Here is a 27,763-nt window from a genome sequence, read left to right as displayed (position 1 = left end):
AATGCATCTAAATAAGTTATATACAGTCCTGACCCAGCAAACAGTGCATCCATCATAGAAGGACAATTGTCATAACTTCACTGAAGTTCTTAGGAATCACCACTTCAATGGTTTTCACTTAAGAAATAAAGTTTCATAGAAATACCGAATATAATACAGAAAAATTTCAATCCAAAAACTATCAAGATATTTTTACTTGTAGAGGATATATAGGACTCACAAGGTTCAAATTTACATATTCCAGAACTGCCTTACCATGGTGTAGTTGTGAGCCACCTTCATAAGCTCTGTGCACCCTTGTGCATCAGCAAATGCTCGTATTCCCAAGCAGTTGGATGGGTGCAGAAGCTTCATCAGAAAATGGCAGCAAACCTCTACAACCTGGGGGAGCTGGAGAAGGCAGGCAGCTGCTAGGAGGTTTTCAATGGTGTCTTCTTTTAATTCCAGGCAGCCTAAAAAAAAGTATTGATAACAAATGCAAATTTATTTACTTAGTATTTACAAAACATAGAGTATCGAAAAAATGTTTTTATAAATAATCGCAGGTCTATATAAATAACTCTACAGAAAAAAGGAAGAAAAGACGGATTAATCTCCCTGACTGAACACTCCAGTGTCCTGGAAATTACAGTAATAGAAATATTTCTTTTTCAACTACTATTAATTAAACTATATAACAAGCATAAAAAAAGAGCATGTACTGTATCAAATGGAAGAGAAGACTTGGAATATCTCGATATCAGCCAGGCTGTGGATGGTTTTTTGTTGGCTTTCTTTTCTTTTTCTCATTGAAATTTGCGATAAAACTTGTATTATTTTCAGTGACACAGAGCAAACCTCACAGCCATTTACTTTGCTGAAAAGAATGAAATAACTGCCTAGTATAGTATGAATAAACCCATAAATACATCTTCAAAACAAGGCTTAACAGTATTCAAACGTAGTGTTGCTTATTTGTAATATGACTTTAGGATTAATGTTATCTGAGTAACACATGGCAGGCTTCTCATAACACACACTTCCTCTAAAATAATTTATATTAGTGAAAAAAACCATTAATTAATACTTATATTGCACTTAATTCTGTAATTTCATAAGTTATTACCTTGCACTGACACATTTTTAATAAATAAAAGGTAAAATAGAATAAAATAAACTTTAAAAATAAGTTATTTTAATCTGGTGTGGATTCTCTGCTTGCTTTTTCTACCTCTGTTGGGATCAGGATTGAAGGCATTTGAAAGGATAGTTTATGTTCAGACTCAGGTGTTTACTGTTTCTTATCAATGTTACAGTCTCACAGCCATGAGTTCTGCAGTCTTTCATTAGCAAGGCACAAAGTGGCTATCTCTTTTTACAAGGTGTTTTAAGGCTATATTCTCCAATTAAGAAATGAAACCTAAATTATTTTCTCTTTTAACCCAATAACTGATTAATTGAAGCTCGCAATGAGGGTATTTCAGTCCAATTAAAAAATACCACCCAAACACATGAAGAAGAAGGAAAAAGAACGTAAAGAAGAGCAACCTGCCTCCGCCCTAAAACCCCCATCTTGCTTCATATTTGTTTCTATATCCTAAAACGCCAAACTCTAAATTTTCCATCCTGTGATATTACATACTTCTAACCAACTACAAACCTGTAGTAGTCCTATGCACCTATAGTAATCCCAAAGCTAATAATCAATTTTGGAAGCCTTCTTCACAGTCTCAGGTCAAATGCAGTGCTCCCTTGTGGATCTGTGCCTTTCAGCACAGAAAGCTTACAGTTCTCAACATCCAGAGTTCCACCAGCTGGAATATGTAACTCTTGCTATAATGCTCCTCCCAAACATAATATTAGATTTTATTTTTACATTAGAATCTTAACAATCTCTGACTTAAAAAAACTTAAAAAACTGCAAACAAAATATTAGAAGGATGTTTTTGAGAAGTGAAAAAAATAGGAAAATAAAATGTGTAAATTTAATACAAATTGTTAAAAAATACTTCTGATTTTATTTTGCTGTGCTTGGAAAAATAATTTCCAACTATAAGAGGATTAAGTGTATATTGATTTTTCTTTTAAAACTATTACAGTTCAACACCTAGATAAACTGACTCTTTTCCCCAGACAAGCTTTGTATTCAATGTCACATTAAGAAAAATCTAAAAATCTTAATAATTCTATTGCACAGCACTAAGAAGTTCTAAAATCCTCAATTTCACAATAGCATGCCATTGCAAAGAAAAGATGTTTTATATTGCAATACCAAATTCAAAATACAGTAACATTAACATTGCACATCTGCTCTTTTCTCCTTTCAGTATATCTGGAGCTTTTAATACAAGAGGGAAATTGTGAAGTTATACTTTATTAGATTTAGTTATAATACACCCTTTTGCAAAGGTCAGAGCATAAGATCAAGCGCACAGCCTAATTTCAGTGGGTTTCTCTCCCTATTTTTATTCTTTTACTAATGTCACATGAATTTTTCTTTATGTTATCTAACCTTTTCTCACAATTTCTGTACACCACATCTTTATGCCATGTGATCAGAAGGCACACTTAGAAGTAGGTTCTTGGCTGATCCATATATTCATCAATGACACTCCCACATTTGCTGTATGCCTGCAAGTAATGGCTGGGTCAACATACAAGTCTGGAATAATTACACTGTGAAAAGTGGAAGCATTCAAAAGATAGTTGTTTTCAGGTTAAAACTGACCATCCTGGTAACAGAAGTGAAAAAAATTTTAAATGTGCAAAACACCTTTGAAAATTGGAGGAACTGAGAAATCGGAAAAAAATTAAAAATAATTCTAAATCTCCTTTGCTTACATGCTGTTTATTTTTTCCAATCATGAGCTCAAAAAAAGTCTGTAGCCGTTCAAAACTTATCCAGGTAGCATTTGCAAAGTGATGTTATGTATAGAAAGAATCACTTTCAAAATCCTAACTTTATGAGGAAAGGTAACAGTCTCATGATTTGGCCTTTTTATGGATAAAGGAAGCTACCCTTAGGAGAAGAACCTGAAGAAATCAGTTGAACCTGCGTCAATCTATTTGTTTTCAAATGGAGATACTTTCTGTCCACTTTAAGGTACACTAGTCCTGGTACAGTATTAGTTGGAAAATAGTAGGATTAAAGTAAGTTTAAATCAATAAAAATATTATCTGTTTTATGAATCATCTATTTCTTTATGTAACTAACATGGAAATTTTGAAGAAGATGCTTCACACTTTTATAGAAGAATGTGAACACATTTCTGCTTTACATTTTAATAGAGGAAGTAAAGATACAATGGCTTCTGGGATATCTAGGGATATGAATATATTATAGCTTGACTTACTTTCAACAAAACTCATAAATACGACTTTACTACTTAATAGATCTATGATAAAAGTTAGAAAAGTACACTCCATATGAGTTAGTTATTATTTGTTCTTCATTCTTTTAGCTTCAATGATGGATAGGTTTTTAATCCATCTAAATATCTTCCTAGTCTTACTAATCTTCTTTTTTAAACATCAAGACTCCTTCATAAATTTGTTCACAAGGTCTGTATTCCCTTTTTCAGAAGAGTGCTATGACATTTTTATTCAAATTCCTATGGCATATCAAGTATTTAGCATGGTCAGAGTTTGATAAAAGAAAGCTGTTAAGGGGCTCTCTATATAACACATGAAATCTTCAAACAGTTTCATATTGGCAATTAGAAGATCCAAGCATCTATTTAAAAATGTTTAATGGGATATTCAAGGGGCATTAATATTACTGCTTCTTCAATTTACCTCCCCCTCACATTTTTATGCAATAAAAGCTTGAACAAGTGCCTTAGTCTGAGAAAAACAAATTAACTAGAGCTTAAAATCTCCTTTTGTATTACATTAATTAAAATGAAAAAATAAGAGGAAAAAAAAATCAGAAGAACTTTAATGAATTCTAATTGTTATTCTAAATTATAGCTGTATTTGTGAAAAATTTTATGTGCATTGCTTATGCAGAAATTAAAATGTCTGTCTTTAGCATGCATTCTCACAACAACTACATAAATTTTATTGCCTCATTACCAAATGTAAAGCAGAGATAATATAAGAATTCTCTGAGATTCTTGTTCTGTTGCTAAACCTTTTCCCAAGTTCAGGGACAGTTTTGTGTTGGAGTTGGTTTGTGGGTTTGTTGGTTTGTTTCTTTGGTTGTTTTTTTTTTTTTTTGGGGGGGGGTTTGGGTTGGTTTTGGGGTTCTTGTGTTTGTTTTGGGTTGGGTTTTTTTTTTTTTTTTCTTTTATTCTCTCTTCTACGTTATTGACTATACTTTAGAGCTATTTTTGTTTACAGGAAACTGCTGCACCTTGTCCCACCTTTATATGCTGCTAAATAAGGTCAGTGTGTATCACAGGAACAACCTCCCACACCTATTGACCAACAGATTGAACCTCTCTGGTAGGACAACTCGGTAGGTACACATCATTTCCTCTGTGTATAAGCAATGAATTTTAATTTGTAACACATCATAATATCATTTTACATCATGTGTACAGTAGGTTTTTTTTTTCTCTTTTGTAATTACACACTTAACCCACTCATAGCAAGACTCCTCAACATTCCTAAGAGTTCTGTGTGTACAAAGGAAATCATGGGAAGTGTCAAGGAATTAGAAACACATGCTAAAACTAATTCCTTTTAACCTGTATTTATCTTTTTAACCTTTCTATTTCATGTATCTTGATCAGTTGTGTGGCATCTTTGATACATTGATGAATGGAATTACTTCTATATCAGTTTTAGGAGGTCTAATTTTTTTTTTTTTTTGAAGGCAGTAAATGGTATCAAGATAATATTCATTCATCTTATGCATAGTAGATTAATTGACTACAAAAAGAAATTGCTTTCTTGAAACAGCATCTAATTCCATTGAAGACTTGAGAAAGGTTATTAGAAAGGTGCTATGCCTCACACAGCTATGATAAACCCTTTTGCCATTGCTTATCTTAATCATTCCAAATCTTAGGTACTTTTAGGTAGTCAACTGATCTAGTCACCCAAGATATCCTTTTACAGTTCACAGAGAGAAATAGGAGGTCTTAGAACAGTTTTCACCTGCTCTGTTTCAGTCATATAGTAAAGAATGAGATTAATCACTCCCTGAATGGCTATTTCTTGATTTCAGCTACAAAAGAAGCACCTTCATTTGACTTACTGAGACACTACTGATATTCATATTTGTTGGCATGAATTCAGTTCCTCTGCTCCCAAACACAGTACTGGAATCATTAGAGCCATCAAGTTTCAGGTGATTAAACACTCTGGGTTCAATTCTGATGATCAGCTCTCTCTGTTATGGTCAATTCCTGACAGTGACATAGTGTGTAAAATTGTCTCATATGTCTATCCCTGAACACCAGTTAATGAAGAATGCTATATAAAGTATCTTTTGTGTAGCAGAACATCTTTTAGCCTCCAGTTTGACCTATGCCTTAAAAGATAAATTCTACATTGTATTGTCTTCCATACTTATTATAAAGGTAAAGATGTTTTCAGAAAAGAAAACAGGATGCAATATATTAACTTAGCAGAGTTTCTTCTGATCAAACTGTGTTTTATTTTCAATTAATTATTTGCTGCAAATCACATTCATCAGTTGTACTTGAGGAAGAAACCTTTCTGTTTATTTAGGGTTTCTGTTTATTTAGAATCATAGAATGGTTTAGGTTGGAAGGGACTGTAAAGGTCATCTAGGGGAGAACAAATCGGGGACAGACCAGAGAGCACAGTGGAGCTTATGGGATGTGATGCTCTGGCTTTGGTGGGATAAAGACCCTGGGAAAAGTGACCACAGATATGAAGAGGAACTGGGAAAAGAACTGTATATGTAACTATCAAGGTCTTTGAAATGATGTCGTTTTGTAAGACTGCCAAATAGTGAGAACAATAGGCTATCTGTAGCTAGTGGGAAATTTTTGCTAAAAGCTGTGGCTGTCTGAAGCTGTAACAGTATAAAACTGCACTTTGAGAACAGTACTGAGACTTCAATAAATGACTTAAATGACTTCAACTCCAACTTCGACTTCAACTCCAACTTCGACTTCAACTCCTTTTAGCTCAGGCTTTGGCTTCTTGCTTGGACTACTTTTTGCACCCCTCCTTTGAAGTCCCACCCCTTAGTTGCATGGCAATCATCTACTTCCAACCCTCCTGCCATGGGCAGTGGCCAGATTTCCTTCACCCAGCCTGGCCTTGAGCACTTCCAGGGTGGGGCATCTCCAGCTTCTCTGGGCAACCTGATGCAGTACCACACCACCCTCACAGTAAAGAATTTCTTTGTATTATCCAATCAAAACCTACTGTGTTTCAGTTTGAAGCCTTTATCTCTATGTGCTCTTGTATATATTCCCACTCCATCTATTGTAGGCTCCCTACATTTAAGTATTATAATGTATAACATAATTTCATCAATTATTTCAGAGACATAAATATGAAGCTTGTAAAAAATGAAAAAACCACCATCACAATAATATTTGAATTCTTATAAATTAACTAGATTCACTCTTTAAAAATATTGTATAATTATTTGCACCATAATGACATATCTTTTGAGTAAGTGGACTAAACTGTCCTAATCATGTGACCTTCGTCAGTACTGTCAGTCCCCTTTATTTAAATAGCATGGAAAATTACAACACTGCAGAGTGATAAGGAAATGTTATTAACAAATTAAAATCCCCCTGATCAGGAAACTTCTCACAAACATCTGGCTAAAGATCAGAAAACTATATTAACCAAAATAATACACAACATGTTACCTTTTCATTTCCTGTTCTGAAAAAAAAAAAAAACAAACCTCAAAGCTACAAACCAAAGCACCTCTGTTGTATAACTGAAATGTCAAGTTTTAAAGAAAATTTGTCTACTGACTCATACACATCAGCTTTTTAGAGAGAGACATTAAAATGTTATTTTCTCCTTATGCTAATCACGTGCCTTAGCTCATTTTATACACTTGAACTTAGTCACCTGTAAGATGTACATACAAATAACAGGACTAAAAGCAGTAAATCACTTTAGCTGTGAGCCTTATCTTAGTAAAACCTTTTTATCAACTGTGAAGCACTATGTTAGCACTCTGGGATAGAAGATATGTTTTAGTTAGAGAAAAATTGTTAAAATATGAACATCATTCAAGGGATTACATGCTAAATACTACTGGTTTGTACTTGCACAGATGACCATTATGTTAGCAATTTTGTCACTGATAATTCAGCCAAAATATATAGGCATTGCATTTGGAAATTTTAAGCTTAATTATGTATATAAATAGAGGAATAAAAACTCACAGGTTAAAACAAAGGAAAAAAAAGCCAAGATAAAAGTTACCTCAAAAAATACATAAATATAAACAGCAATTACTAATTAAATTTCAAACAGTACAAATCTTGCACTCTTTCACAAAATAAGCTCGGAGATGACAAGAATTACTCCAAAAAGCTCATTTAATCTATAAGACCTTAGTTCTTAGTTCCTCTTAACTGTTTTTAGTTAATCCATGTCAATACTTATGTTTGCTTCCAGATTGTATGTTCTTCTCATCATGCTGCACACATTAAAAGGCATTCCAGGAATTTATATTTTGTAAACAAAAGCAAACTTCAGCTTGAGGTGAGGGGCGGAAGTTTCCTTCCACAAGACTTGTATCAAACATTGAGTACATCTTGGAGAGATACAACCTTTCTATTACACTAAATAGTCAAGCCTTGGCCTCTGGTGGGAAAAAAATTTAAAAAAAGGGATTAAGCATCTCAAGGACAAAGGAGCTCAGCTTTCAGGTTTGAAGGAGCAGTATTTTATTCTCCATATCTGAAGCTAGCTCAGAAGCAAGAGCACTCACCTCTGCCAGATAAGCTTCTTAACTTCTGAGGTAATGATTTGGCAGCTTGTGTTACAGTAGCACTGAGCAGTTCAAATGCATGTTTAGAGAACAAAAAGTTACAGAAATGGAGGCGTCAATTGCCAAGAAAATATTTTTGCTTATGAATCCACCTTACAGTGTAATGAAATCTACTTTTCTTTGGGCTGGATTGCACTGCTGGGAGAAGTGAGTACACCAATCTTATCCTGTTCTGAGGGTACAATTCACCACAGCTGCTGTCAGATGGTCACAGGGCAGAAAGGCAGTGAAAGTGTTTTACAGTGCAGGAGCAGGAGCAAACACCTGAAAGGTGAGGACCTCTTTCACAAAGGCTTTGCAATTACCACTGCAATTTTCATTATTCTTTTGCTTTTGTTTTGGAACTGGAGGTACACAGCCAGGCAGCTGAACTCAAAAGAGTGGATATGGGTACACATCTCCAGTGTAGAAGCTCCAGAAAGAAACACATTAAAGAGGCAGCCCATCCTACAGCAGCCTGTCTAATCACTTCACTGATGCCATTTAAGCAACAGTCTGGCATGTGCCAGTTGGCAACACAGAGGGATGATGCTCCATTCAAAGGAACACTCACTTTTCAACCATGCCCTGGATTAATGTTCAGTACCTGTTTTAATCTCTCTTTGGAGATGAAGAACTTTGAGCCTAGCAAGGGACAGCTTTAAAAATGCACCCTGCAGTGCACTCTGTTCTTCTTCTCCATACCCATTTCTTCCCTGTGTCTGTCTGAATTTATTTTTATTGATTTCTCCAGAATAGCAGATTGCATCATAGTACAAGGAAACACACTCACTATCTATCTCTCCATAATATTCTAGATCATTCTGAATGCTCAAAATTTATGGATATCCAATTCACAGTGCTTTTCTAAGCAATTCTCATCTATTTTGCCAAAATAATGAGACAACAGCTGGTTCATGGTACATAATTGCCAATTCTCTCCCTTAATGAAATATCCTGGGTAAAAGGAAGAATAACAATTCATTGGAGTCTACTGTAGAGCTCCAGGAATGAGCAAAGACTTTGTGTTTCAGTGACAGGAATGGAAAACATCTGCTCCAGATGGAAACAAGACCCTCAGAGAGTGACTAAAAAGAAAAAAATTAGGGGACGTCAGTCTCTGAAGTTCTTTCCTACAGACCTGAATTATGTCAAAGCCCACAGTTTGTTTTAGGATCAGAAAAATATTCAGTGAATGAAGGTATTTTTATCCAAGCAGGTTGACATTCACAGTGGACAGAAGACAACAATCTGATCCTACACTTACATTGAGGAATTTTGAAAGATTCTTGCACTGTACACATGGGCAGTATAGCTGAGAATTTAATCCAAGTGCATAAATAAGAATTTTATGAGGAACACTAGTGTTGTGGTTTGACACAGAAAAAGAATTTTTCTTGGAAGGAAGAGGTCAATTTGGATGTTGACCAATTGAAGGTGGACATGCCTTTGAGAACACAGAGGGGTTAAAAGCAGAATTCCCAGGGGAACTCACTCTCTTTGGTTCCGCTCAGCCGCAGTGCAGCCTCTCCCCTGCCCGGCCGTGGCTGGGTGGGGAGGGGAAGGCCCATGGCCTGACGGAGGTGGGCCCAAGGGTGGAGGGACTGGAACCCCTGAAGGTGGAAGGCTGGAGAAATCTGGGATGTCTCCGTTCTCCCCCAGAGTCTCTCTCTCTCTAGAGAGAGAGAAAGAGACAGCAGCAGTTTTTGTCAGCAGTTCACTGCTGGAAGGAGAAGAGCGGGGGCAGGGCAGGGGGGGCCGCAAGGTGCTCAGCTGCCCGTGGGAGCCGGAGTCTGGGCAGCGAGACATCCTTGGGAGTTGGGACTTTTAACCCTTCCTTGAGAAATAAAAGCTTTGTGAAATTTCACTCTTCCTCGGTTTGAAAGAGAGGAAGAGAGACAGCTTGGACCCTGGGATGTTAGAAGGAGGAATTCTAGGTGGGAGGAGATGATGGGGTGGCTTTTGGCTGGACTTTTCCTTGTTGGCCATAGACTGAACCAATCTTCTCCTCCAAGAGAAACTGTATTTTAGGAGGATGCCAGTGAGCCAAAGAGACCTGCTTCAGCTGGGAGAAGACAGAAATGTAGTGAACAGAGAAAAGTTGGGGAGGTTTGTGGTTGTGCCCCTTGTCTTCAGAGAAGAAGCAGAGAAGAAGATCTCTGTTCTTGGACCCTCAGCCCCAGGGGGAAAATGGGAAAATGGGGGGGACTGTGGTCCCAAAAAATGAAAAACTGAACTGTTGTTTTTTTCCCCTCTTGGCAGGGCATCCTTGAAAGGAAAAATCCTAAAAGCAGTCTATCCATCCATGCATTGGTGGTGAGAGCACTGTGCATGGAAAGGAGAAGAGTCACCATTGGCAAACTTTTTTTTTCCGGGCGGTGCCATGTGTGACATGGAAACACAGGATGTGGAGCTGTGTTTCTTGGGGGTCTGTGGTACAGGAGAGACTCTGTTCCCTCGATGGACTGAATATTGATTGTTTGGAGGGTGGAAACCTGATTGGGGTCCAGATCGTATCTCACTATGGTTTGTTGGAGTTGGGTGGTGGGAGGAGGAATGATTTGGAAGGTTTTCATTTTGAATTTTGTGTGGTTTATTGTTTTTTCCTTCTTTTTCCTTTTACAGTATAGTAGTAGTAGCTTAATAAAGTTTTTCCCTGTTATTAAGCTTGGGCTTGCTTTGCTCTATTCTCGATCTCATTTCACAGCATTCAATTGAGAGATTGCATTTTCATGGGGGCACTGGCATTGTGCCAGTGTCAAACCATGACAACTGTATATGAAAATGTCAATCTGAAATGTAACTGGAGCAAAGGTACATATGAACTTTGAAGTGTAGTCAATGTAGAACATCCAGGACAGATAATCTGAACTGTGGCTCTACAGATCGTGCCATCACTACCACTTTCTACTTCCTAAACTGGAGCAACCCTGATAAAGAAGGCTTTTTTGGATAACTCTCTTTGCAACACTCTCTTTATTGACTCCTGAAAAGTATGACGTATCATGACAAGTATCTGCTTCTAGAAGAGAGTTTCACAGGGGATCTTCCACATCCAGAAGTTAAGTTTATTCAAGGTCTAGTACCTTGAGCACCTAGTATGACCATTTTCATGTACTCTCCATTACACAACAGCTGACAAAGTATTTCAGATCAATTCACTTTTATCACTCATCCCAGAGTCCCTGGAACAAATGAACTCCCATCTGAAATGAAATTTAAGGGCCTATTCTCTGCAAGTGCAAAGTCAACCATCAAATACATAGCAGAGAAAATGTAGTGGGAGAGCAGTAGATAATGATCTCCTTCAAAAAGTGCTACTTAAACATGGTCCACCTTCACAGGCATCTCTAATGATAGTACAGAACAAATAACTCTTGAACAAACTCGACATGTCACAGAGGTAGAGGTAATGACCTTTATAATATCAGGGTAGCTCCACTTTTCAATGTGATCAATAGGTACTAGAGAGGAGTAGCCTGAAACACTGTGAAAATGCCACCAGTACCTAAAATCCAGGCATTATTTGTCTGAGCACAAGTTTTTAATAAAATACCTTATGTTGTAGCCATTGAGTTAAACTTGTCTGGGACTTCCCTCTAGCACTGAGGCAAAGGGGAATGAAATGGCCGCAGTTTTGCTCCAAACATTATCATCCTCCAAACAATGGCAGTCACATTCAAACAGCATGTTCTAGCATAATCCAGTGGCTGTGATAACTCCTGGGCTCTGACACTAATAACTGGAACAAGCCAAAAGTATGCTGAGTTGTCCTCGATGTTTGTTCACATAAACAACTGACTTTCACAAATTAAATAAAAAAAAAGTCCCCAAACCAAAACCAAGAAAGAAATCTCCTTGAGATATTAATTAATATTGCTTCTGTGCTGCAAGAACCTAAGGGTCCTTGTGCTTAAAGGCATGCTCCTACTTGCTAGATTCCTGCTGTCTGGCCTGTGTGTGTTATTAGCTATATATATATATTATACTGAAAAAGGCACTTGACAGTACTTTAATTAAAGAATCTCTCAAATAAAGTTTAATTAAAATCTATACAGCAGGGCTTGAACCTCTTCCATGTATGAAATATTCTCTATTTTTTTTCAGATATGTATAAATAAATAAAGGATTTTTAGTGTTCTATTGCTTAAATGGTTTTGCTTTTCCAGTTTCATTTCCAGTATGAAAGTACCAACCTACTCTTCTGATCACTGTCAGGAATGAATGCTAATTAGATATCCCAATGTTAATTAGATTTCCCAATATAGGAAATCTATAGTAACTTCACAGCTCTTTTGTATCTTCAAAGGAGGGCTCCCACAGTCACCAACAGCAGAAAAACAACAGAATATCAATCTATAATTTCAGTCTTCTCTGAACTATTGAACCAAATTGAAAATAATGAAAACTCAAGTTTTAAGATCAAGAAAGAACACGACCTAAGAAAAAAAGGTGAAGAAACACTCATCTGTATAACTTCTTATACTGAATTCTTAAAAGATCAAAGATTACACATCCATCTATCCCAGGGCACTAAGATCTCAGTCATATATTTTTTTTTCTAGCAACCACCTTGCTGCTTGAAAAATGAAATATACTTTCTTCATAGCCATTGAAGCTAAGTGTTGGCTTCTGATTTCCTCAGTTGGCTCACAAGGAGCAGATAGCAAATGAGGAAGTTTTGTTAAAGTTACAGTTCTGCTCTATCACAGACAAAAAATACTTTGTCTATCTGAAAAAAACAAAAAAATGCCGCAGAATGTGGATAGATTAATGAAGTTGCATATTTTTTATTGGTCAAATATATCCTTTACCAAAAACAGTGGTAAAGCTGTTTTGATTTACCCTTGTGAGTCAATGTATAGAACAAGAAGCATATAATTTCGATGGAATGTTTTTCTAATAAATTTACATCATCTACATAATTTGAATGATACAAGTTGTAATTACATTATAATGTAGCTATGTCATTAGAAAAATTTGTGTATATTTCAGATAAAACAATATGTAGTCAATACATTATTAATGTGTTTACAAAAATTATAACTTAAATATATATTAAAAAATTCCAAAACAACCCCAAGACTGACATAACACAGAGTTTATAGTACATATTTTAACACATGCCAATTTTTTCAGCTTTAATCAAATCTGTTTTACAGGTACACAGATCACATAACTTTAAAATTACATAATTATTCACATTGAATCTTCACAGAAACTTCAACACCCTTTATTATCTTTAAATCAGTAGTTTTGGTTGTCTAATTTTCTATCTTCCTGTTACTACCCTTAGACTGGCAGGTGCCTTCACTCAGGAGATGCTCTAAACAAGACTGTAAAAGACGATGCTCTGATGGGTGACCATGTAATTCTACCTTACCAATTATTTAGGAATTTATTTGTGTACAGAACCACAGAATCACAGAATAAACTGACTTGGAAGGGACCCTCAGCAATCACTGAGTTCAGCTCTAAGCCCTGCACAAGACCACTCCAACAGTCACACTAGGTGCCTGAGTGCACTGTCCAAATGCTTCTTGAACTCTGTCAGTCTTGATGCTGTGACCACTTCCCTGAGGAGCCTCTTCCAGTGCCCAGTCTCCTCTGAGTGAAGAACTTTTTTCTAATATTCAGCCCAAATGGCCTGTGAGAGAGCTGCAGGCTCAGAACCCTTGGGTTCTGTACTGGTCACCACCGAGAAGAGATCAGTGCCTCCCCCTCCCTCCTCATGAGGAAGTTGTAAACTGCAATGAAGTCTCCCTCAGTCTTCTTGAGGCTGAACAGACCAAGTGAACTCAGCTGCTCCTCAAGCCCCTTCACAAATCTCATGGCCCTCCTTTGGACACTCTCTAATAATTTAGTGTCTTAATAGTGTGGCGCTCCAAACCACACACAGCACTCAGGGTGAGGCCACCCCAGTGCAGAGCAGAGCAGGACAATCCCCTGTCATGCTCAACTGGTGATGCTGGGCCAGATGCACCCCACGACTATTTTTCCTTATGTGTCTGGAGTACAAAATCTCCTCTTTGATGAACTTTAATTCTGAACTTTAATTTGTAATCAGATTAGATTATATTGATGAAGTGTCTGGTATCATTTTACAGTACCTTCACCTATAAAAATGCTTTTCATAGACACATATATTTTATCATTCTTAAACTCCTACTTAGTATGTACAATTCACAGTAAAAATGAAATAATTTCACCTGGTTATAAAAAAATATAAACCCGAGTGAATTACAGGTAATAAAATGTGGAAATGGTTCTATCTTTATAATCACATCTAAACATATTTGCACTGTAATACTCTTAACTTCTACATTATTGCAAACAAGTCCAGATTCAGCTGTATTTTTTCTGATTTGTTCAGTTGTCCCCAGGGAAAACCTTTTCCATAACAGCAGCAACTATAGGTGACTTTTTTTTTCAAGCTCCTTGAGTTAAGAAGATAGTGACAGAAAAAAGAAAATAGAACTAAATAACTGCCCATTTGTCAAAATTGTTTTCTGTTCCTGAGGTAAAACAATAAAGAGGTCACAGATCAGGTAAAACTGGTCACAGACATGAGCTGCTGAAAACTTTTTCACACATTGTGCAATCAGTAATTGGAATTTGGCAGCCAGATTGTCCAGATATTCTAAGTCTAGACAGATGTATGCTCCAGATTAGAGAACGATAGTCTGAAAGGGAATTTCTGTTGCCTTCTGTGCTTCTGGCTATCCAAACAGTGGCTATTTTCTTAAATTTCCACTTGTCCACATCCATGCAGCACAAGGAAAGTGAACTGACTCAGAAGGAAAGGGGACATAAGCTAGACTGGTGGTAAATAAGGAATCAGAGTGCAAGAAAGGAGATAAGAAAGTATAAATCTAGATAAATCATATGAAATTACAGAAAAAAATGGGAAAAAAAGGTTTTGTTCTGGCAAGGTCAAGGAAAAACAGTGATTAACTGAAAAGCCCAGACTGAATTTCAATAAACTGAATAAGTTTGGGACTATTTTTTTCTAGGAATTAATGAATCACATGAGTTATCACTGAATTCTACATAGCACTTTTGAATGCCCTTACCCTCTGTGCAAGGTTGGCCACATTAATGATGAGCTGTGTATCCAAGGTATACCCACCATTTGTTAGAGAGACTGCTATTTGGATTTGGCTAAAACTTCCAGGATCAATAGAGACAACTGTGTTCCAGTGCCTGCAAACCTTCCCCAGCATTGTTTAATTTGTTAGCATAATTATAGCTAGGAAATTTAGGTGTCTGTTAAGATATCTGATGCAGAGAAAAGGAATAGAGAAAGAAATAATCCCACATGAACTCCAGGAGATAAGGACATAAGCTAAGAATAAATAAGTCTAAATAAAAATAAATCAGAATAAAGAATCTGATGCTAGAGAAATGCAAGACAGAGTAATAAAAGCCAGAATAATCTATGGCATCCAATATATTTAATCTTTTAGCATGTAAAATTGTCTCACGTTTCTCAACCCTCATCACTCTTCTGTTGTCATTAAGTATTTGTGAAACTTGCAAGTGCAAACTTAAGATGTTTTAAAGTCTTATTTGGTCTCCAAAATGAGTTAGAAAAAAAGAATAATGGTGTATTACCAGTGCAATTGAAAGGACATCTTCGTTATCATCTTAAATTTCTAATTCCTAATTCTTCAAGGTGATGTTACAACAGTACATAATGTTGCCATTTCTGAGGCAGTTTGGACTGTGTTACTGTTTAAATGAATAAATATTACAGATGCAAATTTATATGAGGCAAACTAAAAAACACATAAATTATACTAGCTGTGGAGCTCTCTTTTCATCCATTTGTGAAGTCTGGCCCTTATTTACCTTACACCAAAAAGAAATTTTCAAGTTTTACATCTCATATAATGAAGAGAGTATATCACATGGCATAGAGAATCAAGGAGCATAAAGGAGCCGAATATTTTAAACGTTTTTGGTAAGCAGAGGTTTGTTTCTTCTACTTTTTCATTGCCTCATCCAGTCTCCAAAGTTTTCAGAGATAACCATAAAGTTCTTAGATAGCTTCATTTATCTTGAAAATATTTATCTTTTCCCCCCTTTCTTCTGAGTCTCCTTCTTTCCTTAATCTACACTTACATGCTATCTCTTGCTGTCAATAACAACTATTTGTATCTTTCCAGGTGATATTTTAGTGAAAACTGAGACAAAGGAACAATACAGTACTTTAGGATTTCCCCAGTTTTCTTTCCAGGGGAACAACACTGTCTCTTATCTTACTTCCTCTATCTTTAACCTTCCTCCTACAAAATGATTTAACATTACCCATAGTCTTTTTGCTGTTCTATGCCAAAGTATTCTTCATTTTGCCCCAGTATTCCTGTGCCATTCATTCACCAAGTAATCAGATTGTATCCTTATGTGAACTATTTCATTTCATGGATCCCTAGCTTGAAACCCTCCAGATGATGCACATTCCTGAGTGGCAAAGCCACAGCTGAAGGGAGTAGGCATTGCACATTTAACATGTAAAGTACTACTTAAATCACAGTCTTACATTCCTAGAACATTTATTTCTCAAACATTATTCTCAAAGAGAGTATTTTTAGCTTAAATTATGCTTATTTGCTGTTTCTGTTTTCTATTAAGATGGTAAAGCTATTATGCAATAAAAAACTCAGAACATATCCTGATTAAATACATCAAAGTAAACAGCAAGTTGTGATTAAATTATTTTATGTGTATTTAGTGCAGATTAAAACTGCAGGGTTTGAGGTATCCATTTAAAATTTAATCTAAATAAAATATATGATAGAATCATCATATAAAATATGGTTAATTTAAACAATATAAGGACGTCTTTTAGGAAACAAATAGAAAACAGTATATATTTTATACTTAAGTGAGGCAAATGTGATAGGCAGTTCCACTCTTTTAATTACTTTATTTTCTAACATTGGCATTCTTTCTTTCAGTTGTAATGTTCATAACAAGTTGCTTAAGAGGGATAAATCCCAAATTTATAATGCATTAAAATGTAAAACAACAATCCAGAAGAGAGCTTTGAGTTATTAACTCTGAATTGTGAGTTATTCATAAGTTTACACTTCAAAACAGAGTACCAGCATATGAAAGGAAATGAAAGTGAAAACATCCAGCTCATAATAAAACATTTTAAAACATTTTCTTATTTAAACTTCAATTTTTTCTCTTTCAAATTTTTAAAGATTTATGCAATTATTTAAACTGAAATTTGATTAAGACAGCAACATAGGATTATTCTTCAAAAAATACAACTGTTCCTTCAGTGATCTTATGTAATTTGAATCATGTGGGTATGAGACACTCTTTTGAAGTATTTGAAAACCAAGAAAAATATATCATTTTCTTGACTGTCTTAACAAGTCTGAAATATTGAGCAGTTTGGAGATAACAATTTGAATTCATCCCTAGAAATGGTAACTAAACATTTTGGATGATTAAGAGCAAAAAGAAAAATATTTAAACAAAAAATACAATTAAGTGGAATGTAGCAAATGAAAGTATCAACATCTGCCTCTATAGGAAGTATATAATGTATGCACCACAATACCTGTATATGCAAACTGAACAAGGTCCCACAGCGCATTGGGGTCTATGCCTTCCATTTTGATCTCTTCTTGCTTGGCTTCACAAACATCACTTGTAAACATGGCAGCAAAGTAATCAGAGACAGAACTGAGGACAAGTCTGAAATAAAAGTAAGAAACTGATTTAATTTTTATTTTAATATTTTAATTTTAATATTTTAATAATTTTAATATTTATTATAAATGTCACATATTTATAATCGTCTATAAAATTGTTTTCATAACAATTAAAATCATAAGGAGGAATATATTATTTATTTTTGTAACAACTAAAAATTTTAGGAGGAATATATTATTAATGCACACTGGCAGCAAAACACAGAAAGACATTTAATTCTAATTTGGTTTTGCCTCCTGTGATATTAACTGAGTGGTAGTTTAGCATATGACTATAAAACAGACATAGAAATTAGCACTCAGTCATTCTGATAATCTTCCAGTCATGCAGATGTCCCAGCTGTTAACAAGATAATCTCTCAGTATCAAATAATCAACTTAATAATGACCGGCATTTCATAATCCAGAAGTACTTTTTTTTATTCTTAAAGGCTTATTATAAATTTTAATAACAGCATGTGTCTTTAGACAATCTGTAAACCTTCCACTAAACTGTTAGTAGCTTAACATGATACTCACTAAAAATGTATAATAAAATTGCTGTGTAATACAATGTTTTTGTTAATAAACATGTCCAAGGAAAATAATTTGAAAATAAATATTTTATTTTATGTTTACAGATTGGATATAGAGAAAATAATACCACAGCAAGTATCAGGTATGACTTTAATTACTGGGGCTTTAAGTTAAGGCATTCCTCGAAATACCATCTACAGTGAAATTTTGATCTTGTTAGGACTGACTATTCACAGATGATCTTGAGATAGAAATGTGGTACAGTTATAAATCATGTGCTGCCATGATGGTCACATTTCTGGATTAATTTGAAAACATGATATACAAATATATTAATAAAAGATACAACAATCACAACTAGAGAACTTGGAAATGCAGAGAAAAATAATTACCCTTTTGTATATTGTTAGCTAGTTTGTCCAGGGCAAATTATTATTATTATTAAAAAAAAAAAGCAAAGATAAACAAGTTAATTCTTATCAGCCACCATGGTAATTGATTGCCTTTGCTCTCTTAGCTCATCCCAATAGCTAAGTAAAATATGACAGCTTGAATTGGCTTCATAATTTTACAGTGTTTTAAGCTGCTATATTTTACCAGCAAGTAGGGCAGATTGAAGACATATATATGATCTTTGCCTCTAATGATGGGAAATGACTAAACAGTTATAGTACTTTATCACTTTTCATTTTATGCTCAACTCCAGCAATCATGAGTCTTAGAAGTAAACATCCTAGTTCATAAACAGTTCACATTTATATTTATGTAATGACTAAAAGTCAATGGATGACTACTAGAAACAGACTTTGGTGCTGCCACCAGAAACTCCTAATTTACTATTTTTTCATCACTGAGGGACATTTACTTCTACATTTGTTTAGTTTTTTCTATCTTATTTATATATTTATTATTATTATTGTTGTTGTTGTTGTTGTTGTTGTTGTTGTTATATTTGTAAATCTTCTTCTAGCACTTTTTCTGACCACTTATAAATAAGTGACTTTATTGTTCATAGATACTTTAATAAAAGTATCACAAAAATCGCAGAAAAGAAAAACATGATGATTTTCTCTGAGATAAAAATTCTCACAGATAGCAGAGATGTAATTTAGGCACATAAATTTAGGTATGCAATTTAGGATTTTCATTTGAGAAATCTCCATTTCATTAATAGAGATTTAATTTAATTTCATTTTTCATTAGCCATTGCTTCAGATTTACTAGTCATCATTTAAATTCAGCTATGGATATTCAGTTTGATCACTTGCCAAAAGCAAGGCCAAAATCCTTGGCTGCATCAAAACAAAAAAAAAAGGACAAATGAATTAACAGAAATTTTAATACACCAGTTAATGACCAATGGAAATATCTTCAAACAGTAATAGCTTGTATTTTAAACACACATTATTTATGTTCAGCAGTTACTTTTTATATAATCTTACTGTATATATATGGTCCAATGTAAAACAAACAAACAAAAAACAACAGAGGGAAGGCAGAAAATAAACAGAAGAATGAAATCTCTTTCACAAATTTCTGTAAAAATATGTGATTTACCAGAGTTTGTGTGAGGAAAGTCAAAGATGCTATCTAATGGATTTCAGCTGTGAAGGAGCATGCAGTCTACAGGAACACAACAAGACCCAGACCAAAGTGGGAAAAAAAAGAAAAAAAGAAAAATAAATAAGACATATGTCAGGTACTCAGCATTACCTATTTTTCTTAGAGGTTTATCCCTACTGGTTTGTACCATCTATCAAAGAAAATGGCTTAAATAAGCAGAAAGGTTCTGTGATGTAGCAGCTCACCTACAGAAGCAAGACAAGCTTTTGAACATACTAATGAAAAAACAAGATTGGTTTTTTTAAAGTGTCTTATGTTAGTCAATAGTTAACAGAAATACTGAATCAGCTATTTCATCAACTTACTATAACCAAAAGACTAAGTTTCAAGACACTGACTTTCACTTTGGGAAGTGCTCTGCAAGTTGAACTGAAGTGAGAGGAACTTGCCAATAACATTTAATTCTGAAAGGTTTACACCTTTTGTAAATCTTTATTGTATTCCAGGGTTTAGATGGAAGATCAAAAGTGAGAAATCAAAGAGATCAATTAATTTGTAATGATCTGCTGCTTTTTGTAGATTAGAAGACTCCAAACAGTCCTAAATCTTGGTTTAAAGGCATGCTGACCTATTAATCAAGAAAGGTCAGGTGGCTGAGGATGTCACCTTTTCAACTTTGGATCTGGCAGTGAGAATACATAATAAATTCTTTCATCCTTGAGACTCCTAGCAGGTAAGTCATGGCTTAAAACAAGTTTGTGAACCCAGAATGATTTTTTTGAGATTAAGGGATTTCTTTCTCTTTACAACTAATTTCAGCCTGATCAATTTCTGGTTTCATTTATATGTAACCCACATGACTGCTTAGGGTTGTGACCTTTTTTCCCAGGATACCAGATTTTATTTTAGTTTATTACAGAATATTTCTCTGTACTTTCACAACTTTTTTCATATACACTTTTGATAGAGAATTGCCTCAACGCTGATGGGGCATTTATTAATTAAAAGAAGCAAACAAACCTTGATCACTTAAAATCCTTAAGAAAGCTCTTACAATATATTACTGCCAACTGAGTAGAATATCAGATGTTACTTGGACTAAAACATCATAAGCAAGGCACTATTTTTTCTCCATGCATATTATGCTAGAACACATAGGAGCTGAATATTCTCGAGAACTGGGTCCATGAGAATCTCTTGAGGTTTAACTAGACCAAGTGCAAGGTGCTTCATTTGGGTTAGGGCAACCCCCAGGATGAGGGATGAATTGCTAGAGAGCAGCCCTGCTGGGACTGTCTTGATGCTTCTGTATGAGAGGCTGGACATGACCCAGCCATGGGCACTCACAGCCCAGAAACCCAAACATGTCCTGGGCTCCATCAAAACAGTGGTGACCAGCAGGGTCTGCTTTGGTGAGACCCCACCTGGAGTACTGCATAAGAACAGCTCTCATTTACAACGTTTCTAGGGGTAATATGGTAATATTTAGAATTTTTCCACACTACATTTTAATTTTCATTTACCTTTTGACAGATGGCATTGTGAAAGTATTCATATATATATATATCTGTAGACTCAGATATATGCTCAAAAAGCTGCAATTTTAAGTTCTGAGTACTGAAAGGAATAAAATCTCACATTCAATCAATAGTGGTATAATTCACAGCACATGAAGGACATCAACTTCTTAGAGCCAGTCCTGGGCCACCAAAACGATTAGAGGGGTGGAGCACTTCTCCCATAGGGAAAGACAGGGAATTTGGCTTTTTCAGCCTAAAAAAGAGAAGACTTAGGGATGACTTAATTGCTGCCTTCCAGTACATGAAGGAGCCTTCAAGAAAGGTGGAGAGGGACTCTTTATATGGTCATGTAGTGACAAGAACAAGGGAGAATGGTTTCATAGTAAAAGAGTAGATTCCTTTACCCTTAGAAGTCCATTTCAGATCTGCACCTTTTTTCAGTCCATAAAGTAATAGCATTAGTATTCTGTTTTAATACAGTAATAAAATAGCTCTAGCTGGAAAAGGACCCTTAAGGCTCCTAAAACAAAAATAAACCATGTGATTAAGTGCATGATCAGATGCTCCTTGAACTCTTACCACTTCCCTGGGAAGCCTGTTGGAGCAACTTACCACCCTTTTGCTGAAGAACCTTTTTCTAATATCCAATCTGAACTTCCCCTGACTTCATTCCATTTCCTTGGGTCCTGTCACTGGTCACCAGACAGATGAGATCATCACCTCCCCCTCTGCTGCTCCCCTTGAGGAAGCTGTACACATGATGAAGTCATCTCTCGGCCTTCTTTTCTGAACAAGCCCAGTGACCTCAGCTGCTCTCCTTGTCCATTTTTCCTTCAAAACCTTTCATCACCTTGGATGCCCTCCTCTGGACACACTCCAACAGTGTGATGTCCTTATATTGTGGCTTCCAGATCCGCACACAATATTCAAGGTGAGGCTGCACCAGCACAGAGCAGAGAGAGGCAATCACCCCTTGATGTGCTGGTGATGTTGTGCCTGGTGCTTCCCAGAGCACAGTTGGCCCTTTGCTGCCAGTGCACTGCTGACTCTCATTCAACTTGCCAGCAACCCAAACCCCCATATCAAGATTATCAATCAAGGTTAATATCAAAAGCCTATCTAAATTGCCTTGTTGCTCCTCTGATGGCAGGAATTTTTGCTGTTGTTCTTCTTTCCCAACCATATTAATTGAATGAATTGTTTTTAAACTCATGGACAGTGGGTTGTGTTAAACAACTCTTTTCAGATGCAATATTTGACATGGGAAGTTCATCAAACCTTACAGATATCTGGGAATAACATAGGGATACTGCTTTTACTCTGTGTTTTCTGTGCATTTTTCTTCTTTAACTCCCTTCATCTAGATTTTCCTTCCTTCTCTGCCTGGTTCTACTTTCTTTTCTGCCTGGTTCTTTATTCTTTCATATTGCCTTTCAGCTAAACTTTTTCCATTAATTTTCCTCATTTTACCAATACTATTTTTTTTAACTTTGTCTCTCTATAGTAGCACTCAAAATGAATTGAAAAAGATATTACTGCCCAGAGCACTGAAACAGACAATGTTAACTGCATTTTGTTGAAGGAGTTTTATTAAATTTATCTTCACCTGTCATTCAAATACTAGTAGAAAGAGTTGGGTTACCTTACTAAAGTATTTCTTTGTTTTATATGTTATCAGTAATTTTCCAATAGTTCTGTATTATTTTTTCTGCCATTGTAAGATTCCCCCATGATCCTTTCCTTGAGTATTGGAAAGAAAAAAAAAAAAACTTAATGTTTTTGATATTAAGAGAAAACAGAAAATAAAAACTTAGATTTCTCATTATAAATTCAATTATACCTGACTATATTATAATAACAACAAAAGTAGATTTCTTGGTTTCTCAACAAGTGCAATGGAAGTCAGAACTGTAAGCTGAGGATGTAATTCCTCTTCTACATCTTCTTTGCATTTTCTGGTTTTATTGAATTTTCTGTTTTATTTAATCCAATCTCTGTTATATGGGAGTGTTTTAATTGGATAGGGGCAGGTGAATTTTAGCCTTATATCACATTTGTTCTTTTTTTGTTTCCCTTCAGCATAGAGTTCCTATCTTGTTTTTTCCAGAATTACTAATCAAAATGTTTTAAACTTCAGTCTGAGTTTAGAGATGCTCTAACATTTATGCAGTCCTAGATGGAAGTTTTAATGAACTGTCCAGCACAAATATTAAGGTTTATCTATCATTTGCAGTGACTTTAGCTCTTTTCTTCCCAGAATTTTTCATGTTTCTTCAGCAGCTGTAGAATACAGAATTTCAAGTACAGTATCTAAAACCAGTGCAATTCATGTAAATTGCCTTCATTCAAAACAACCAAATCATTGATGGTAAATACATGTTCTTAGTTTTATGTTGACCCATGTAATTATTGCTTGATTAACAATTTTCATTTACTCTGATCATGCAACTATAGTTCTGAACACTATTTACTTCCCAAATGCATAAGAAGAGTACATGGAAAATTAAAGCAGAGATGAATGATGTGGGAGAAATACAGAAACATTGTGTCAACATAAAAAAATATGGAATTAGAGACACCCAAAACTCAGGTACAGATGAAGACAGCAAGGGATTTGATAGTAAAGAAGGGTTTCTGTAAATACCTTGGAAGCAAATGCAAAACTTTTGAAAGATTTTGTGCACTGCTCAAAAAAGCTTTATTTGGCTCAGCTTTTTTTTTTATTTATTATGTTGTATTTTGAGGACAAGTTTAAGGTGTAATACTGGAGGAAGCTCTAAAATGATGCTGAAGGGTCACTCTGTCTGTGATGCATCATGATAACTGGAGGACGTTTCTAAAGACTGGAAAAGTCAATTTCCATGTCAATCCCTGACAAGAAGGATGTAGGCACCTATACATTTGCTTGCCTCACCAAGATCATGAAGCAAATTTGCCTGGATAACACATCCTGCATCACTAAAAGCAGTGAGGATAATAAAAACAGGCTAACAAGAGAGGAACATCCAAAAGACATGATATTTAAAAATTAACTATGTATGATCTCAAGGTCTAACCTTGAAGTTGACCCTGCTTTGAGCAGGGGGAGTTGAAGCTGTAATTTCTAGGATTGTAATGACTACAGTAAAATAAGCAGCTCACTGTGCTTGTCCAGTGTCTAAACAAATATAGAATAAACACTATTAACACTTTTCCAGTTATTTGAGATTTGGACTTTTGACTGCAGACCACAAAGAAGTAGAAAATTAAATGTAAAGGTGTCCGAAGGTTTATTAGAAAATCTAAATAAGATTATGGTATTATTTCATGGTTAGTCTTCTTATTAGAGCATGTTTTCAGCTCACAAAGCATTTATATATACTGTAGAATTGAAATGACAAATGTGAAATTAAATTTACTACAAGAAGGTGTGCATCCAAAAATGAACAGCTGTATTAGAAACAGTAGTTTATTTCAGTAGAAACTGAAATAAACTAATTAAAAATACCCCATTATTTAAATATTTTAATGAAGGTTCTGTCTGGTTTTACTTCTTAGAATTTGGACAATAACTCTGGGTCTGCACTCTTGTATATTGTATCTTTTTTTCTTTTACTTACTGTTATAGGAGTTGGAATATAGACTATCCAGCTTCTTTGCTTAACAGCAATAGTCCCTCTGCCCATATTCACTCAGGGCAAAAGGAATTTGTAAAGTCCAAGTTGCCAGGATGCTCTTAGTGTATTCCTCTAAGTTAATTTATGAGTTCAGAAATGCACTGGATATTTTTCTGACTTCCTGCTGGGGAACCATAATTCTGCTCTGAATTTAGTATCACACCAGAGAAATCAGGACACAAGCAGGGAATAGATTACTTTTGGTTTGCAGCCTTATGCAGAGTTCAGATGCTTACCAGGAAATTCAGAATTATTTTCTGTATTTTAACCTAAACTTTAGGATCATATTTTTATTTTCATGCATTAAATGAAAACCTATTTCTGAGGCCAAAATCTCGATGAAGAATAACTGCTTTAAGCTCTAATTGCTATCAAAAACCAAGTATAGTTTCATAAGTACTCGCTGCTTTAATACTGGACAATCTTACAGAATTTTAGAAATTATAATGTAATTATAATTTTTACTCCAATAATTATAATTAAAAGTAAATAAGATTTTTTTTTTTTTTTTAGTTCATTGAAAGGCACAGCTCATAGGAAAAAAGTGTTAAGTATTCTACTATGTATCTGAGAGACTGCACAACAGACTTATCAGAGGATCAGGATCTTAAGCTAGAAATGTTGTTGTGTTCAGTGCAGCTATGCAGCATCCCTTTTCAGAAATTTCCATTCTCTTCACATAAGAATAGCATCACAGCAGGGAGAATTGTTAGTCACACTCACTGTCAGTTTGCTAGCTGAGTGCTACTTGAACTTTTGAAATCTGTACAAAAAACCCACACCTTCAAAGCCCCAACCTTCAAACCTACCTTTTTCAGCCACTTACACTTGTGTTTAAAGAAAGAGGAGAGAATAAGGGGCAACAGGAAACACCATTCTAAAAAAATACACATACCCAGCCTTATAATTTCAATGTATTATGCCGATGTCTTACCTGTGTGCAGGTATCTTGCGATCCCCGGCAACCAGGATAACATCACAGAGCTGCTGCTGCTTCAGGTAGCTTTCCATTTTCCTGAAGGTTTGCTCTGCGTGGTGAACAGCCTGGTAGAACTCCTCAGAGCTACATGAATCCATGTCACAGTGGGGTGGCAAGGGGTGGCCTGCTCCTGACAGTCTGTAAACAAGAGAAACTCCAGGTTGGTTAAGATATGACCAAGTGTTGACTCCATCACAGCTTCTACAAACTGATACAAGTAAATCAAGGCATCCTTTCCCTGTTCTCATCACTGTAAGTTCAAGATAGAAAAATCTTGCTGCATTGGGAGAGAAATGGAAAAAGCAATTGTATGTTTCCACCAGTTCTGTCTACCTACTCTAGTTCATTTTCTCAAATTCACATTCATTTTGCACTCCTTGGGAAAGAAAAATAAAACTCTAATTTGACTTAATTTGTAATGAATTCTGATTATTTTCACAATGAAAAATTGCATGTCTAATTTTATCTATAATACTTATTAATAAAAACTGAATTTAGCCTGAAAAGATAATGATGTCTATATTTAAAAGGAAAAAAATAAACATGAGAAAAACTTTGTTTATTTTTTTATTATTATCTAGCCATCTATTCCTAGTTTGAAGTTTCTCAGTTCAGTGTTGCAGTGGAAAATCAAAGTGTCAGGAAGCTCTAGCTCTTGAGGAAACTAGGAAACTCTGCTAGGATTTCTAAATAGTTCTCAACATAGATGATACCCTCTTCTTTTACAAATATGTAATGAGATGGATTCAAATGAAAGCCTTTTTATATATATGACTTGCAGTGCTGAAAATGAAGGATTTCACAGATTAAGCTATTTTTTTTTCTTCAATAGATACAAAAGTTTACATAATCAATAGAAGAGCAACAGACTTATCTTAGTCCAGCATATGAACCAATATTATAAATTAATTCAAACCAATCTCATTTTATATATTCTATTGAAATATAAATATTAAGGAGGACATAAAAATATTTTTTATTTACAGCAATAATACAACAGTTTCCTTACTCAAGGTTTGAATTCACTAGGTATTACTTTCAAAAAACTGATATTGAAAGATGAGTAAGAAAATGCAGTCTACATTCCTGGTGCTGGGAAAAAAAAAAATTGAAAAGTTCTAAACATAATAATTCTTAAAACTCAGAATGAAATGCAGTTATAAAATAAAAATAATAAAACCCCCCAAATTCTTGAGACATGCTAGTGATTTGCTTTTGAATTTTGTTTTGTACAAAAATGTTCCAGATAGTCTCCTAGACACTGTACAGAGCTCAGCAGATTTAAGGAAGAAAGGCTGGTCCATCTTTCTGTCACAGGAATCATTTGATTTCACAGCACACCTTTAAAGTAGCTGGAATCCTGCAGAATTGAAGTTGACATGTAGGTAATTTCACAGAGAACCAACGCAGCTACTTCTTCATCTTGCTCCCCCCACTACCTATTCTGTGCCATGTACATGTACTAACTTAACAGAATGAGTTACGATTTAAAATTAAATAACTTCACTTTACTTAAATTTAATTTAAAATAAGTAAATTCACTATTGTAACATTAAGCTGGATAGCGAAAAATTATCAGTTGTTTTAAATTAATTGATATTGTTATTTTTATGCTACAAAGGTTTTAATATGCCTGAGCCTGTCTATAGGAAACTGAACTGGCAAAATGCTATTAAATGTGATTCTTCAACAGAGACAATTACAAAATGGTGATTTAGAAAGAAACATTTGCTTAATTCCATGGCAGATAATATTGTTAAATTGTCAAGTACTTTATGCCAGATATTTCCTCCTGGATAAAAGAAACACATTAATTCTGTGAGTGACATAACTTGCTTATGCGTTCCTATCTAATCTGGGCCCAACCACGTTGATCAGAAATCCAAGTTTAT

The 27,763-nt window shown here is 35.1% G+C and overlaps 1 protein-coding gene across 1 annotated transcript in view; it reads right to left on the bottom strand.

Moving 5' to 3' along the window:
* KLHL1 (kelch like family member 1) overlaps positions 1–27,763 on the bottom strand; it is a 197,657-nt gene that overhangs the window by 115,637 nt on the left and 54,257 nt on the right. Inside the window, exons 2-4 of the mRNA XM_021548042.4 lie at positions 25,827–26,009; positions 17,484–17,620; positions 256–452 (exon numbers count right to left, since the gene is read on the bottom strand). Of these exons, the coding sequence (XP_021403717.3) occupies positions 256–452; positions 17,484–17,620; positions 25,827–26,009 (517 nt within the window). The remainder of the gene's footprint in view (positions 1–255; positions 453–17,483; positions 17,621–25,826; positions 26,010–27,763) is intronic.

This window comes from Lonchura striata, chromosome 1, assembly GCF_050655825.1.
Source record: "Lonchura striata isolate lonStrDom1 chromosome 1, ASM5065582v1, whole genome shotgun sequence".
NCBI lineage: Eukaryota > Metazoa > Chordata > Aves > Passeriformes > Estrildidae > Lonchura > Lonchura striata.
Note: the sequence above shows the minus strand (reverse complement) of the source record. Positions and strands in the feature narration are given on the sequence as shown.